The sequence below is a fragment of the Lithobates pipiens genome, unplaced genomic scaffold (genome assembly GCF_037356315.1).
Source record: "Lithobates pipiens isolate NorthernLeopardFrog02 unplaced genomic scaffold, aLitPip1_a1.2 Scaffold_22, whole genome shotgun sequence".
Classification (NCBI taxonomy): domain Eukaryota; kingdom Metazoa; phylum Chordata; class Amphibia; order Anura; family Ranidae; genus Lithobates; species Lithobates pipiens.
This window is the reverse complement of record NW_027507784.1, coordinates 193,034,369-193,047,729: the sequence shown is the minus strand read 5'-3', so window position 1 is coordinate 193,047,729 and position 13,361 is coordinate 193,034,369. Positions and strand designations below refer to the sequence as shown.

General features: G+C 43.2%; 1 protein-coding gene across 7 annotated transcripts in view; it reads left to right on the top strand.

Moving 5' to 3' along the window:
- Positions 1-13,361, top strand: part of LOC143924449 (ubiquitin carboxyl-terminal hydrolase 22-A) — a 221,187-nt gene that overhangs the window by 190,344 nt on the left and 17,482 nt on the right. For all 7 annotated transcript variants that reach the window (XM_077448773.1, XM_077448771.1, XM_077448770.1 and 4 more), the window contains one exon: positions 271-333. In XM_077448773.1, coding sequence (XP_077304899.1) covers positions 271-333 — 63 coding nt within the window. The remainder of the gene's footprint in view (positions 1-270; positions 334-13,361) is intronic.

Genomic DNA, 13,361 nt, shown 5'->3' with positions numbered 1-13,361 from the left:
GATTTGAATGTTTTCCATACTTTGGGAAGATAGTTGGAAAACAAATAAAAAATGAGTTTAGGCAGAGGGAGTGGGAACATGAATGAAAAAGTAAGTACCTTGCACAGGATGTAGGAATAGCGCAATTCTCGCACCACTTTTACCTTGTGAATAGGTAATTTGGCAGAATGCTTAAGAATTTACTTAGAATATTGGTAATACTGAATGATTTTTTTTTTATTATTATTATTAAAAGGTTACAGTTTTAACATAAGTTTTAATATGTTCCAGCAAAGAGAGCAGAATGAATGGTCAGTATCAGCAGCCACAAGACGGTTTAAACAATGACAATAAGTAAGTATGAATACCCTTAATTCTGTTTTGTTTCACATATATAGTTTATAACGAACAGTGGAGGCCAATTAAAGTGTACATTTTTACCTCAATTTAATTTAGCGGTTTGTTACACTTCTGAGAGATTCATATTGTCAACCCTACCTTCCTGACGCTCCCTTCGGGCATTGTAAACAACGTGAATGTCTGTGTAATCTCCAATTGTGACTTCAAATTAATAAAGGGCTGAGGATTCTTTCCTCACCCCCATGTGACAACGCTGGGTGCCTAAGCCATGAAGTACCACTGTCACTTGAGGGGTTCAGGAATGAGTTGTATGCTCTCCATACTCTTGTGAACCAAGTGTTTCTCTTAGCTTCTGGTGGCCGAATGCAGCGGAGAGATTAAAGTTAAGGTAAGTGCATAACAAATTTGATTTAAGTAAATACTTGTTTTTTTATATGCTACATTGACACAGTACAAAGTGATATGTAAAGCGATCGATTTGGACACTGCTTTTCTTGCGTGTACCCAGAAAGCAGAGTTTTAGTTCAGTGCATGGAAGGACTTGGTCCACTTTCCAGTATGGAAGCCTAGCTCTTGGAATAGTTAAAGAAGTACAGCCAAAGCTTATTATGGATCACAGGCGTGCAGTTTGTTTTACACCCCTGTGACCCGTTTTCAGCACACAGCAGGCTGAAGTCCACTGCCTGCTGATGTCAGTCTGTCTAGGCTCGGGCATCATCCCAACCATAATCAGGATCCGCCAACATGCCTGGACCGGCACCTGGTTCAGTCTTTTAGCGAGCAACTGAGAGCCTGAGCTGCCGCTCCCGCCCCATCCACAGCCCAGCACTCCAGTGACCATCTGTGTTTGATCGCTCAGTTCTCAGTGTTGGAGGCATCGGGGGACAGGTGCAGCATGAGACTGGTGCTGCATCCACCTAGGTAAGTATAAGTGTGCAGTAACCCCATACTTCGCTTATAAATAACAACCTTCTTTGTCGTAAATGTACCTTCATCTGGAATGCAGTTCCAATGATTAAGACAGTCTACCCAGTTGTCCTGCAGGAAAGATATCCAATAAGTAACTAGTTCTGTCTTGTCAAAGAAAAACATGCACAGTTTAAAAGACCCTGCTCTTCCTTCTACTCTGTGCAAGCACTTTCATGTTTTATTTTCATGACTAAGTCAAGTGGCAGGTCTCCCTTCCCATGTGTTTGAGTTGATTCTATTTCCTCCACTGTCCTGCACAGCTTGGTTTTGTTTTGAAAAGATTGAAGGTCTTTTCAGTCCGACTCATACAATAATCTTTAAGAGAAAATAATAAAATCTGATATATAAAGCCCTGGAGGTTATACATAAAAATAGTTTGTAAGCAGAAAAGATATTTTGATTTTATTTATTTTTTTATTCTTGCAAAAGCTTCCAAAAATGTTGCATTTTGTCATCTCCTGATCAGTGTATTCAGACAGTTAAGGGGCTGAAGAAGGTAAAGAAAAATGAACCCTGTATGGCCAGCTTAAAGAAGTGCAGGATTGTAAAAAATAAATAAAAATAAAAATGCAGCATTAATCCTATGTTGCAGCTGTTCCCCGCCGCCTCTAAGCCTGTGAACTAAATCCACTGATCACTCAGCTCTCAGGTCCGCTTTGAGAACAGGGCAGTGACTGGAGTCCCAGGCAGGAGAAGGAGCATGAGCTTTTGGCTCAGGCTCTCCGTGGCACACTGAGAGGCAGGGGGGATACTGGCCTTATTGTTTGGCCATGCTTCTCTTTCAGGGCACTGCCAAAGTTTTCAGTCTGTTAGCTGCTGCCAGGGAGGCAGTTACACTCTGACAGGAAGTTCCGTGAACTACCAAGAGTGATCAGCACCGCTTTGGTAGTTGATTGAGAACTTCAAACCGACGGCTGAAAAGGCTGTTGGGACAAGTAGTTTTCCCATTCACGGAATAATGAATGATACAGCAATTTATTTAGAGGATTTGCAGCAGTTAACAAAAAGAATGCATGACTCTATATATGTATCCGACAGTTCAGAAAAACTTGCAAGTTACAGTTCCATAAAAGAAAAAGAGAAAAAAATGCACCCCCACAAAATCCCAGTTTTGACAGCTAGCGGGGGATCTTCTGCATCCGGCCGTCAAACCAGTCAAGTAGATAAAATACAAGAAGGAAAGGAAAACTGCCAATTTTGTGGTCAAACCACAAATTTGGCAGTTTTCCTTTGCTCCTTGTATGTTGTCTACTTGACTGGTATGATTTTTTTTTTTTTTTTTTCACTCGGCCTCAACGATGCTCATTCTGTAACCGTGAATATGAATTTGTGTGACTTTGTCTCATTATAGAATACCAATATAGCAGTACTTCATACGACATGCCCCTGAAGAAAGGACTCTACACAGGTCCAGAAACTCGTCGGGATTAGTATTGAAGGATCTGCTTTTTATACTCCTATCTGTCATATGATTTTATTAATGCTGTATATGTAAAATTTCTGGTGTTATACACACCTTACATTTTAATTAATTCCTATTCTTTTTTTTTTTTTTCATCAATTGTTGACCAGCTGCCTTAGTATTCCTTGGGGGGTAGTTTCTTTATATCATTTAACATATTACACGTTACACTCTGAATAGGTGTGTAACATGCTACAAAAGGCAAACTTATCCTTTTAACTTCCCAGTGCTTTCAGTGACTAACTGTAAATGTTTCCATCTTTCTCATGTCATCACACAAATGGATTCAGACTGGAGATTTTCCTTAAAGTTTAAAATGATACATTATCCTCTCTTTAAAATATTTGGGAAAATCTGCAGCCTTTGAAGATTTTCCTCCAGGATTGAGCTGTCTATGCGGTTCAGATTCACAGGTGACAAGTTTACAAGTGTCCGTGAGAATAAATACAACCCCAATTCCAAAAAAAGGAATGCTGTGTCAGATCTGCATAAAAACAGAATGCAATGATTTGCAAATCTTATAGAGAATAAAAAACATATCAAATGATTAAACAGAGAAAATGTACCATTTTAAGAAGGAAAAAAATAAGGTAAGTTTGAACAACACGTCTCAAAGTTGGGACAGGGCAACAAAAAGCTGGCAACGTAAGTGTTAGTAACCAGGAACAGCTGAAAGAACCTTTTGCAACCAATTAGGTTAATTGGCAACAGGTCAGTAACATGATTGGGTATAAAAAAAAGCAGATTAGAGTCGGTGTCGCAGAGGTTCACCAATCTGAAATATTGTCTCTAAATATTGTTGAACGATTTCAGAGCAATGCTCCTCAAAGTTAAATTACAGACTTTAAATATATAATTTACAGTGCATAATATCAAAAATTTCAAGAACCTGGAGACCTCAATGTGCAAGAGACTAGGACGAAACACAATATTGGTTGTCATGATCTTCCAGGCCTCAGATGGCACTGCATAAAAAAAACAGGCATGATCCTGTGATAGAATTCACTGCATGTGGTCAGAAATGGTTTTAAAAATCACTGTCTGTGAACACAGTTCGCCATGCCGCCCAAAAAAGCTAGGTAAAGCGCTAACATTCAAAGAAGCCATATCTGAACATGATCCAGAAATGCTGCCATCTTCTCTGGACCAAATCACATTTCTTTCTCATACATCACAGGACACAGAGCAGGCTATATACATTGCTATCTAGGTTATACGCCACGTATATGTGAATGGACACAGGAAGTCTCCCTCTTTATATCCCCCATACAGGAAGTACCTCATTTTTTTCACCGGTGTCTTTAAAGGGCTTGTAAAGGTTTGTTTTTTATTTTCTAAATAGGTTCCTTTAAGCTAGTGCATTGTTGGTTCGCTTACCTTTTCCTTTGATTTTCCGTCTAAATGTTTATTTTCTTTGTTTGTCTGAATTTCTCACTTCCTGTTCCTCCTCAGTAAGTTGTTTAGTAACCTGTTCTGGCTGACTAAACACTGCTCAGATGATGGTGTGAAGTTGACTGAGGAGAAACGGGAAGTGAGAAATTCAGACAAAAAATTTTTTTAGAAGGGAAATCGAAGGAAAAGGTAAGTGAACCAACAATGCACTAGCTTAAAGGAACCTATTTAGAAAATAAACAAAGCTTTACAAAACCTTTAAGGTGGATGGGCACATTTTGTTTAAGCTCTTTGCGTTTGATGTTAGTCCTGAGCCGGTTCTTGGAGAATCTAGGGACAGACTAATCAGATCCATTTAAAACTGCAATGTACTATGATAAATGGTACCCAAACCTCGCAAAGAAAGGTGAAAGACTCGGTGAGATTTTGGCTGTAATGCGAACCCTTGTGACGCTGGACCCTGCATAGTGGAATCCTGGGCACTACAGAACTAGGGCAATTCCTGCTGGGTGCTATACAGGTCCAAGGGAGTGGACCCTGAAATTGAAAAAGGGTACCCAGTCCTTGAAGGTCCTCAAGTGACAAGACCCACCACGATGGGTGAAGATTGGGCTCCTTGTTGCCTACGGTAAGCCCTGTGGCGAGGTGGGCAAGTGAAGCCCATTTATTTGTTAAAATTAGGTGGTAAGTTGTTTTCTTGGTTCACTTGTAACAGATCAGCTGTCCGCCTTAAGCCTTTATTTGCTGTGCTCGGGGCTGGCCACTAGGGGGCTTCACTTGCGGCAAGTAATGTCTTTCAGAAAGAGTGTGGGAAGTTCTACAGGGAAGGGCACAATATTATTCTTGTAACTGGGAAAATGAGTGTTGGCGAGATCAAAGGTTTTGTGCAGCTCCAGGATGGATACAGATGTGAGCGGGTTGTCCTTCTGGAAGCTCACATAGATATCTGGAGGAGCAAGTTGCAACACTGGGCAGAACTGACAACCTTAAAAGGGGTTCTCTGCTCAGTGAGCAGGTGGTTAGTGGGGTTAATAGGAAGGGTGGAGGGATAAGTCAGGATTATCAGGTAGGAAGATGTGTTAGTACAGTTAGAGGCAGTGGTAAGGGCTCACAGAAAAGGAAGGCCAGCCCTGAGTTTGAGCACCCTGATTCGCCAAGTTGGGTGAAGATGTGGGGCTATCAAGCTTAGAGGTGGCAGCCCTAGATGTCACTTCTCCCCTAGCCGGGAGACAAGCCCATCTAGTAGGGGTGGTGAGAGGAGTGCAGGTAGGCCTAGACAGTTGGTACTAGGGGATTCTATAATCGGACGACTGATAGAATAATGTGTCTCCAGGATCAGCTCAACCGAATGGATTGCGGAAAGGCAAGGGGTGATTAGGGAGCTGAATGCATGGCTAAAGACTCGGTGTAAGGAGGGATAATTTGATCATTTGCTAAACATCTGGAAGCTCTTACTTTAAAAAGAGAAGTACTTAAAACCCTCCTAAATCTCGACACCAAAAGGAAATTTCACTACATCTTGCAAAAAGTATATGAATGGGGTAACAAACCTGGTAAACCACTTGCTAGATCCCTTATAGCCAAAAAGACCCTTTCATTCATACCCAAAATCAAACTTCAATCAGGTGAAATTGCTCATGCTACCCCCCCCCCTAATCACCAAAGCTTTCAGAGAATTCTATGCCGATTTTGTATAATGTCAAGGGTGATCTAGCAACACTACCCCATACAAGACAAACATAAACACATTTTTACGTATCTGAAAGCTGCTAATCTTCCCAAACTCCCAAAATCAGCCTTTACGGCCTTGGAAGCAGATCTCTCAATAGAAGAATTCCAAATTGCGCTAAAATCTTCCCCATCAGGTTAAGCCCCTGGTCCAGATGGTTTTACCATGCTATATTACAAAACATTCAGCGATATCTTACTCCCCCATCTCGCAGCATACGCTAACTCCATCTCACTCCTCAGGCCTACGACCGGAATCCCTAGCGGTCCATATCACCATCATCCCTAAGCCCAGTAAGGGTCCTACCCTATGTGCTAGCTACAGGCCCATTTCCCTTTTTAAATGTCGACACTAAACTCTACGCTAAGGATAATAAATTGTTACCCCTACTCCCCCGTTGAATAACGCCCGACCAAACTGTCTTTATTCCCAACAGGGAAGCCAGGGATAGCTCCCTGTCCTTGATCCATTATGTCTGCAGATGCTCCCAGCCCACCCTCCTTCTGTCTACGGATGCTGAGAAGGCATTTGACAAGGTGGACTGGGAGTATCTTAAGCTAACCCTTCGTCATTTTGGTCTCGGCCCCAAGATGTGTCACCGCATCTCTTCTCTCTATTCTAACCCATCCGTACAAGTCTGCATAAACGGCTCCCTAAGTGACCCTTTCACACTATACAATGGGACTAGGCAGGGTTGCCCCCTATCCCCACTCCTCTTTGCCAACTCCCTTGAGCCTTGAGCCCTTCCTAGCTACTATTAGGCACAATAGGAACATTTGTGGCATTCAAATCGGAAATAGTTTATATATAGTTTGTTGGACTTATGGTATAACACCTTTTCAATCTTTTTGGATTCATACGAGGGTGTATTCACTAATATCACTGGTTTATTAATTTATTTTATGTTGTATTTTCATAATGGTGCTATAGGATAACTATTGCGCACTCATCCTCTTCAGTCTCAAAATAGAGGTTTGTCCTGAATAGGTGGATCCTTATATATTTTTTTACTTTACATGTAGGGTGCAGAGTCATAACTGCACCACTGTGATTTATTTCCCTATGCCCATATAAAAAGTGACCTGATCACTTCAGGATATAGGTAGCACCACTAACCACTTTTTCTGCTAATTCCATATTCATTAGGGCTTTCCTTGGGGAGCTTTTCAGGGGAGGCTGCAACCTATACATTTATCCTAAGCATGGTACCTTTTATATCTATAGAGGTTCCGTTGTCTGAAAGGGAGGCAGGATTCTATTCGAACCTGTTCACGGTTCCGAAACCAAAACTGGGGCATAAGGCCGATTTTGGACCTAAAAGGCTTTGAACTATTATCTTACAGATCGGTCCTTTCGAATGGAATCGCTCTGCTTGGTGGTTCAGCAACAAACTGAAGCAGTTTGTGGCCAGGATAAGAGATCCACTGGCAATCGGGGTGGACACTAGTAGTTCCTTGGAGCCAGTTCTCTCTAAATTATTTTTCCCCAAATTCCACTCCTTCCGCTTCTTTTGCACAGAATTTGGGAAGAAGGGGTTTTGATCATTCTGGTGGCACCAGCCTGGCCCATGAGGGCCTAGTACCCAGAAATTGTAAGATTGGTGTTAGACTGTCCATGGACGTTTACGCTCCATTACGATCTACTGTCTCAAGGACCTATATTCCACTTCAATTTACAGTCGCTAAATTTGACAACATGGTTATTGAGACCAGGGTCCAAGGGACTGTGGCATCTCAGGACTGGAGGTGTCTACTCTAGTGAATGCTAGGAAGGTGGTTACTAGACGGATGTATCACCGGGTCTGGAAAGCCCACATTGGTTAGTGTGAAGCCACAGGATGGCATTCTCGGAAATACATGGTCGAGAGAATCCTTTCCTTTCTGCAGTCTGGCGTAGACCTGAGGTAGCCTGCCCTGTGTCCCAGTGATGTAAGAGAAAATTATATATTTTTTTCTACATACCTGTAAAATCCATTTCTTTGATTACACCACGGGACACAGAGCCTCCTTGCTCCCCCCCTCGTTATTTTCTATATGGGAGGGGTACGGTTTGTCTATTTTTGGTCTGCCAGTCTTCATTCACCTATAGGTGGCGTATAACCCAGATAGTAATGTATATAGCCTGCTCTGTCCCATGATGTACTCAAAGAAATTAATTTTACTGGTATGCATGTATAAAAAATCTTTAATTTTAAAATGATCTGTTGGAAAACTGTTCTGTGGTCAGACGAATCAAAATTTTACATCCTCGTGGGCGCCACATCTTCAGGACTAAAGAATAGAGGGACCTCTCAAGAGATAACAGGCCCCAGTTCAAAATCCTGCATCTCCGATGGTATAGGGGTGCATTAGTGTGTGTATAACGGCAACAGGCGCCTCTTATTTAGACTGTTAACATTTAATAGCAAGTTAGCATTAAAACACTCAGATGTTGCCAAGCGCAGGGGAGTCCAGTATTAGCCATATGTGATCTCTGCAGTCTGGTTGAAAATTAGCTATGTTCCTCTGTGATGTCAGCTTGCCAGTCCACAGGGCACTTCCAGGATTTGATCGTGATCCATAACGAAGCTTGCAGCGCGGCCAAACAATCACATGGGGGGCTGAGGTGCAGAGTTCAAGGTATTGGTTGTACTTCAGTAAAACAACGCATTTCAGAGCATGCATGGTCAAGCATGCTTCTTTCTCAAAACCTCAGTACCTCAGTTTTTTGGGGTTTTTTTTGCCAGTGTCTAAGGTGTTGGTCACAAGTAAAGCTGTGCTGAGCTCCACTAAAGCAATCCTTGCTGGGGCTAGCCATTCTGATTGAATCCATTCAATGTGTCTTCTGGCCAAATTGAATAGTACCCGGGCCTCGTATCCGAAGAAACAAGGTTTTCCCTGTGAATGCTTTTCTCTTTAGAGAGCTGGACCCTGGGATTCAGTACTTTTTGGTAGTAAGGCCATAAAGTTTTACTGGGGGGGTGCTGTTGCAGGTCCAGGATAGTGGGTTTCCTGAGGATCCCCAGCTCCTGAAGGTTTAACGGAACCCACAGTGAAGAGTGAAGATTGGGTCTGTTGGTTTACCACAGAAAACCCTGCAGCGGGAAAGGTAGGTGGAGTTTTCGAGGAGTTTTTTGAATTTCTTATGAATGTCTCCTTTAAAATATCAGTAACTGTCATGCCTATGTGTCACCACTGGTGACGCAGGCATTTCCTTTGACACATTTTTTACTGCTGCATCAGGCTGGGCATTAATAGCAGCAATTGTGCTGGACTATAGCCCAAGCAGTGTATGCATGCCTTCTGGTAGTGCCTCTGCTTTGTGCATCAGGCTATGAGCGGAAGGGGGACAAGGAACACCTTAAAGGGTTTCAGAGGGTCTTACAGACCCACCTATATCATATCTAAAAAGATGGCATCCTCCCCTGAGAGTGATGTGGCCGTCAGGGGGGACTGGTGTTGCAGCAGCTCTGGACACTTGAGCCCCTATATATATCACTCAGGAGTTTTTTTTTTTTTTTTTTTCTACCATTTTAAGTTTGGAACAGAAGATTGATGCTTTATTCACTTCCCGGAGTGGTCCTAAGCGTAGCAGATCCCCGTACATTGCTCAGGACCCTCATATTGAGTAACAAGGGACAATAGATCATGAAGCTCTCTAAAAGATCATGAAGAGGCTGATGACTCCTTCCGGAGATCCTAATAGTAAGGGAGTGCCCCAACAGTCTCCTGTGAGGTCGATCCCTCCATAAGTTGGTCCGCTCAACTTTGTTTTACTGCCTGTAACAGAGTCAATCGATGAGCCAACCTCTGGTTTGGGATCACTAAAGTCTCCCCAATCTGTTGATAACTTTCCTATCCATTCATGGCTAAACAAAAGCTGGGAGCACCCAGATAAACAGTTTTTTCTTCAAATTTTTTTCTATACTTTATCCTATAGAGGAGGAAAACCTGACTTGTCCTGTAGACGATGCGCAAATGTTGAAGGATCCAACAGATAAAAAGTTGGAATTCCTTTATTAGAACAACATTGCTCTTGCAGGTTCAGTCGTTCCGCCGGTACTAGGGGCAATTGGAGTAACTCAGTCCATAAAGGACCAGTTTGTAGAGGTACTAAAAATTACTCCTGATCAGCAGGCCCAGCAGATGAAAGATTCTATTATTCAAGCCTCACAGCTTATGCTAGGGCTAGTACACATGCACAGAGTCCAATGGTTGAAAAATTGGTCAGCCAAAGCGCCATGTAAAAAGCTTTTGGCCAGTTTCCCATTTTCTGGTGGACGGTTGTTTGGAGACGATCTGGATAAGTATATCCAAAGAATTTCTCATGGGAAAAGTTCTCTTACCAGTAAAGTAGAAGTTTAAATGTTTCTCCTTTTTTAAACGTGCATTTTCTCTAGTGCCAGGAGCATTCGCCTTCAGGCAGCCTCGACGGCCTCCACCGTCATGGTCAAGAGGAAGACCCTCAAGGGCAGTCCCAAGGCCAAAAGAGGACTTGGGGCAGAAAGTCTGCGAAGCAAAATACTAATGGCTCTTTATGAGGGTGTGCCCCCGCTTGCTTAAGTGTGGGGTGAGGCTTCTAGCTGGCAGGAACATTGCCAGGACAGATGAGTGGCTTCCTTAATTTCTCTAGGTTACAAACTAGAATTCGGAGAATTCCTGTCTCCTCGATTTTAAGATCCAACGTTCCCAGAGACCCAGGGAAAAGGAAGTCTCTCTTTCTGGTTCTGAATCATCTCTGGTCCCAAAGTGATATCAGAGGTTCCCACAGAAGAGCAGGGATCAGGAGTTTATTAAAACCTCTTCATGGTACCAAAACCAAACATTGTGGTAAGACCCATTTTAGATCTCAAGGATCTAAACCAGCACTTGAATATCCATTCCTTTCGCATGGAGTCAATCCGATCAGTTGTCTCCATTCTACAAGGAGGAGAATTTTTGGCATCGATAGGCATCCTTGATGTCGATCTCCATGTGCCAATTTTCCCCACTCATCAGAAATTTCTGCGCTTCGAGGTAGAAAATCATTCAATCATTTTTAGTTTGTGGCTCTGCCCTTCGGTCTAGCCCCTGCAACTCGAGTATTCACAAAGATCCTGGCCCCTCCTTTAGCCAGGTTAAGGGCTCAGGTAGATCAGTCAGTTATCTGTCTAAACCAAAGTATAATCTCAGCCGTGAATTACCTAGAATTTCTAGGCTGGATTTTCAACCTAAAAAAAATCCTCCTTAAAACCATCAAGGAGATTGCAGTACTTGGGGCTGATCATAGATACAGTTTCCAACAAAGGTATTATTACCCCAAGGAAGGATCAGTTCCATAAAGGAACTGATTCGGCTTATCAAAACAAAGAAAAAATGCTTCCATTCGGTTTTGCATGAAGTTGTTAGGAAAGATGGTGGCCTCCTTCAAGGCCCTTCCTTAGGCGTGGTTTCATTCAAGACTGCTGCAAAACAGTATTCTGTCGACTTAGAACAAGAAGGTCCAGGCTTTGTACTTTCAAATACGCTTATCCCCTGAGGTGCATCAGATCCTCAATTGGTGGTTGATATCCAGCAACCTTCAACAGGGGAAATCCTTTCTACCAGTATCCTGGAAAGTGGTAACAATGGATGCCAGCCTTCTAGGCTGGGGAGCAGTCCTGGAAGAAGCATCTGTCCAGGGGAAGTGGTTCAGGTCAGAAAGGACCTTGCCCGTCAATATTCTAGAAATTCAGGCAGTACGCCTGGCCCTAGAGACCTGGACGCTTAGACTACGGAATTGTCCTGTCAGGATTCAATCCGACAATGCCACGGCTGTGGCCTACATCAATCACCAAGGGGGTATGAGAAGTCGTGCAGCCCAGAAAGAGGTGCATCATGTTTCTTGGGCAGAAAGCCACATTCCGGGAGAATGGTCCCTTCACCCCGACATCTTTCTATGTCAAAGATGGGGTGTTCCGGACGTGGATCTGTTCGCATCCAGATTCAACAAGATTGACAACTTTGTGTCAAGGATGATAGATCCGCTGGCATGCGGAACAGATTCCTTGGTCTTTCCATGGGATCAGTTTTCCCTAATCTATGCGTTTCCTCCAGTCCTGCTGCTTTCCGCACCACCGTCGCAGGATCAAGCAGGAAGGCAAGGAGGCGATTCTGGTGGTCCAGGAGATCTTGGTTTGCCGAGATCACCAGACCTTCTCGCGCAAGGTCCGGTATTCCACCCTACCTTACAAAGGCTAAATTTAATGGTTTGGCTATTGAAACCCACATTCTAAAAGACCGTGGGCTGTGGCCTTCAGTAGGTTCTACTTTGGTTAAATGCTAGGAAGCCGGCCTCCAGAGTCCTATACTATAGAGTTTGGAGGGCATATGTCTCCTGGTGTGAATCCAGGGGTTGGCACCCCAAAAAATGTCATAGGTAGGATCCTTGAATTCCTACAGATGGGATTGAAAAAGTACTCAAAGCGAGCTTCAATCAAGGGCCAGGTCTCTGCCTTATTGTATTGTTTCAACAGCCTCTTGCTTCTCACTCTGGTTCGTAACTTTATTTGGGAGTAACTCAAATTATTCCTCCAGTCAGGACACCCCTGAACCCTTGGGATTTAAATTTAGTCCTGTCTGCTTTTCAAAAACAGGCTTTTGAGCCTATATGGGATATTCTCTTTCCCCTATTTAAAGGTGACCGCTCAGATTCGCAAAACGGATGTTATGTTTGTATTACCAGAATGTCCTAAACGAGGATAGGCAGCGTCAAAATCTATTTCCAAGTTGATTCGTCAAGTGATTGTTCAAGCTTATGGTCTAAAAAAGAAAATTCCTCTTTAATGTTAAAGGGCACTCCACCAGAGCTGTTAGTGCTTCTTGGGCAGTGCATCAGCAGGCCTCCATGGCTCAGATCTGCAAGGCCGCAACTTGGTCTTCAGTCCATAAATACCAGATTCTATCAGATCGATGTAAAAGGTCACGAGGATATCGCAGGTTGCAGTATAAGTCCTCTAGTCTCTTAATATCTTAACTTTTTGCTGTCTTTCTCCCTTCAGTTGCCATTGCTATGGGACATCTCATATAGTAACTACTATGGCTCTGTCCCGTGATGTACGATAAGAAAATAGGATTTTTATAACCGCTTACCTGTAAAATCCTTTTCTTTGAAGTACATCCAGGGACACAGAGTTCTCTCCCTTCTTTGGTATACATGTGTATTGCTTGACTACAAAACTGAGGTACTCAGTAGTGGGAGGGGTTATATAGGGAGGGAACTTTTGGTGTCCCTTTTATTCCTATTACAAGGAATGTAAACATCCCTTGTAATAGAAAAAAGTCCCTTTTAAGAACTACGGGTGGAAGTATCGCTTCCGCCCTGCAGTTTCGTGGAGATGGGTGGGGGTCATCTTCCCCTCACTCGTCTTTGTGCACAGCCACTGAGAGGACTGGATCGTGCAGTGCCAACTGCTCCAGAGGGCACCGGATCACGGTGGTGGGGGGGGGGGTGCCCTCTCCCGCCGCTAAGTGG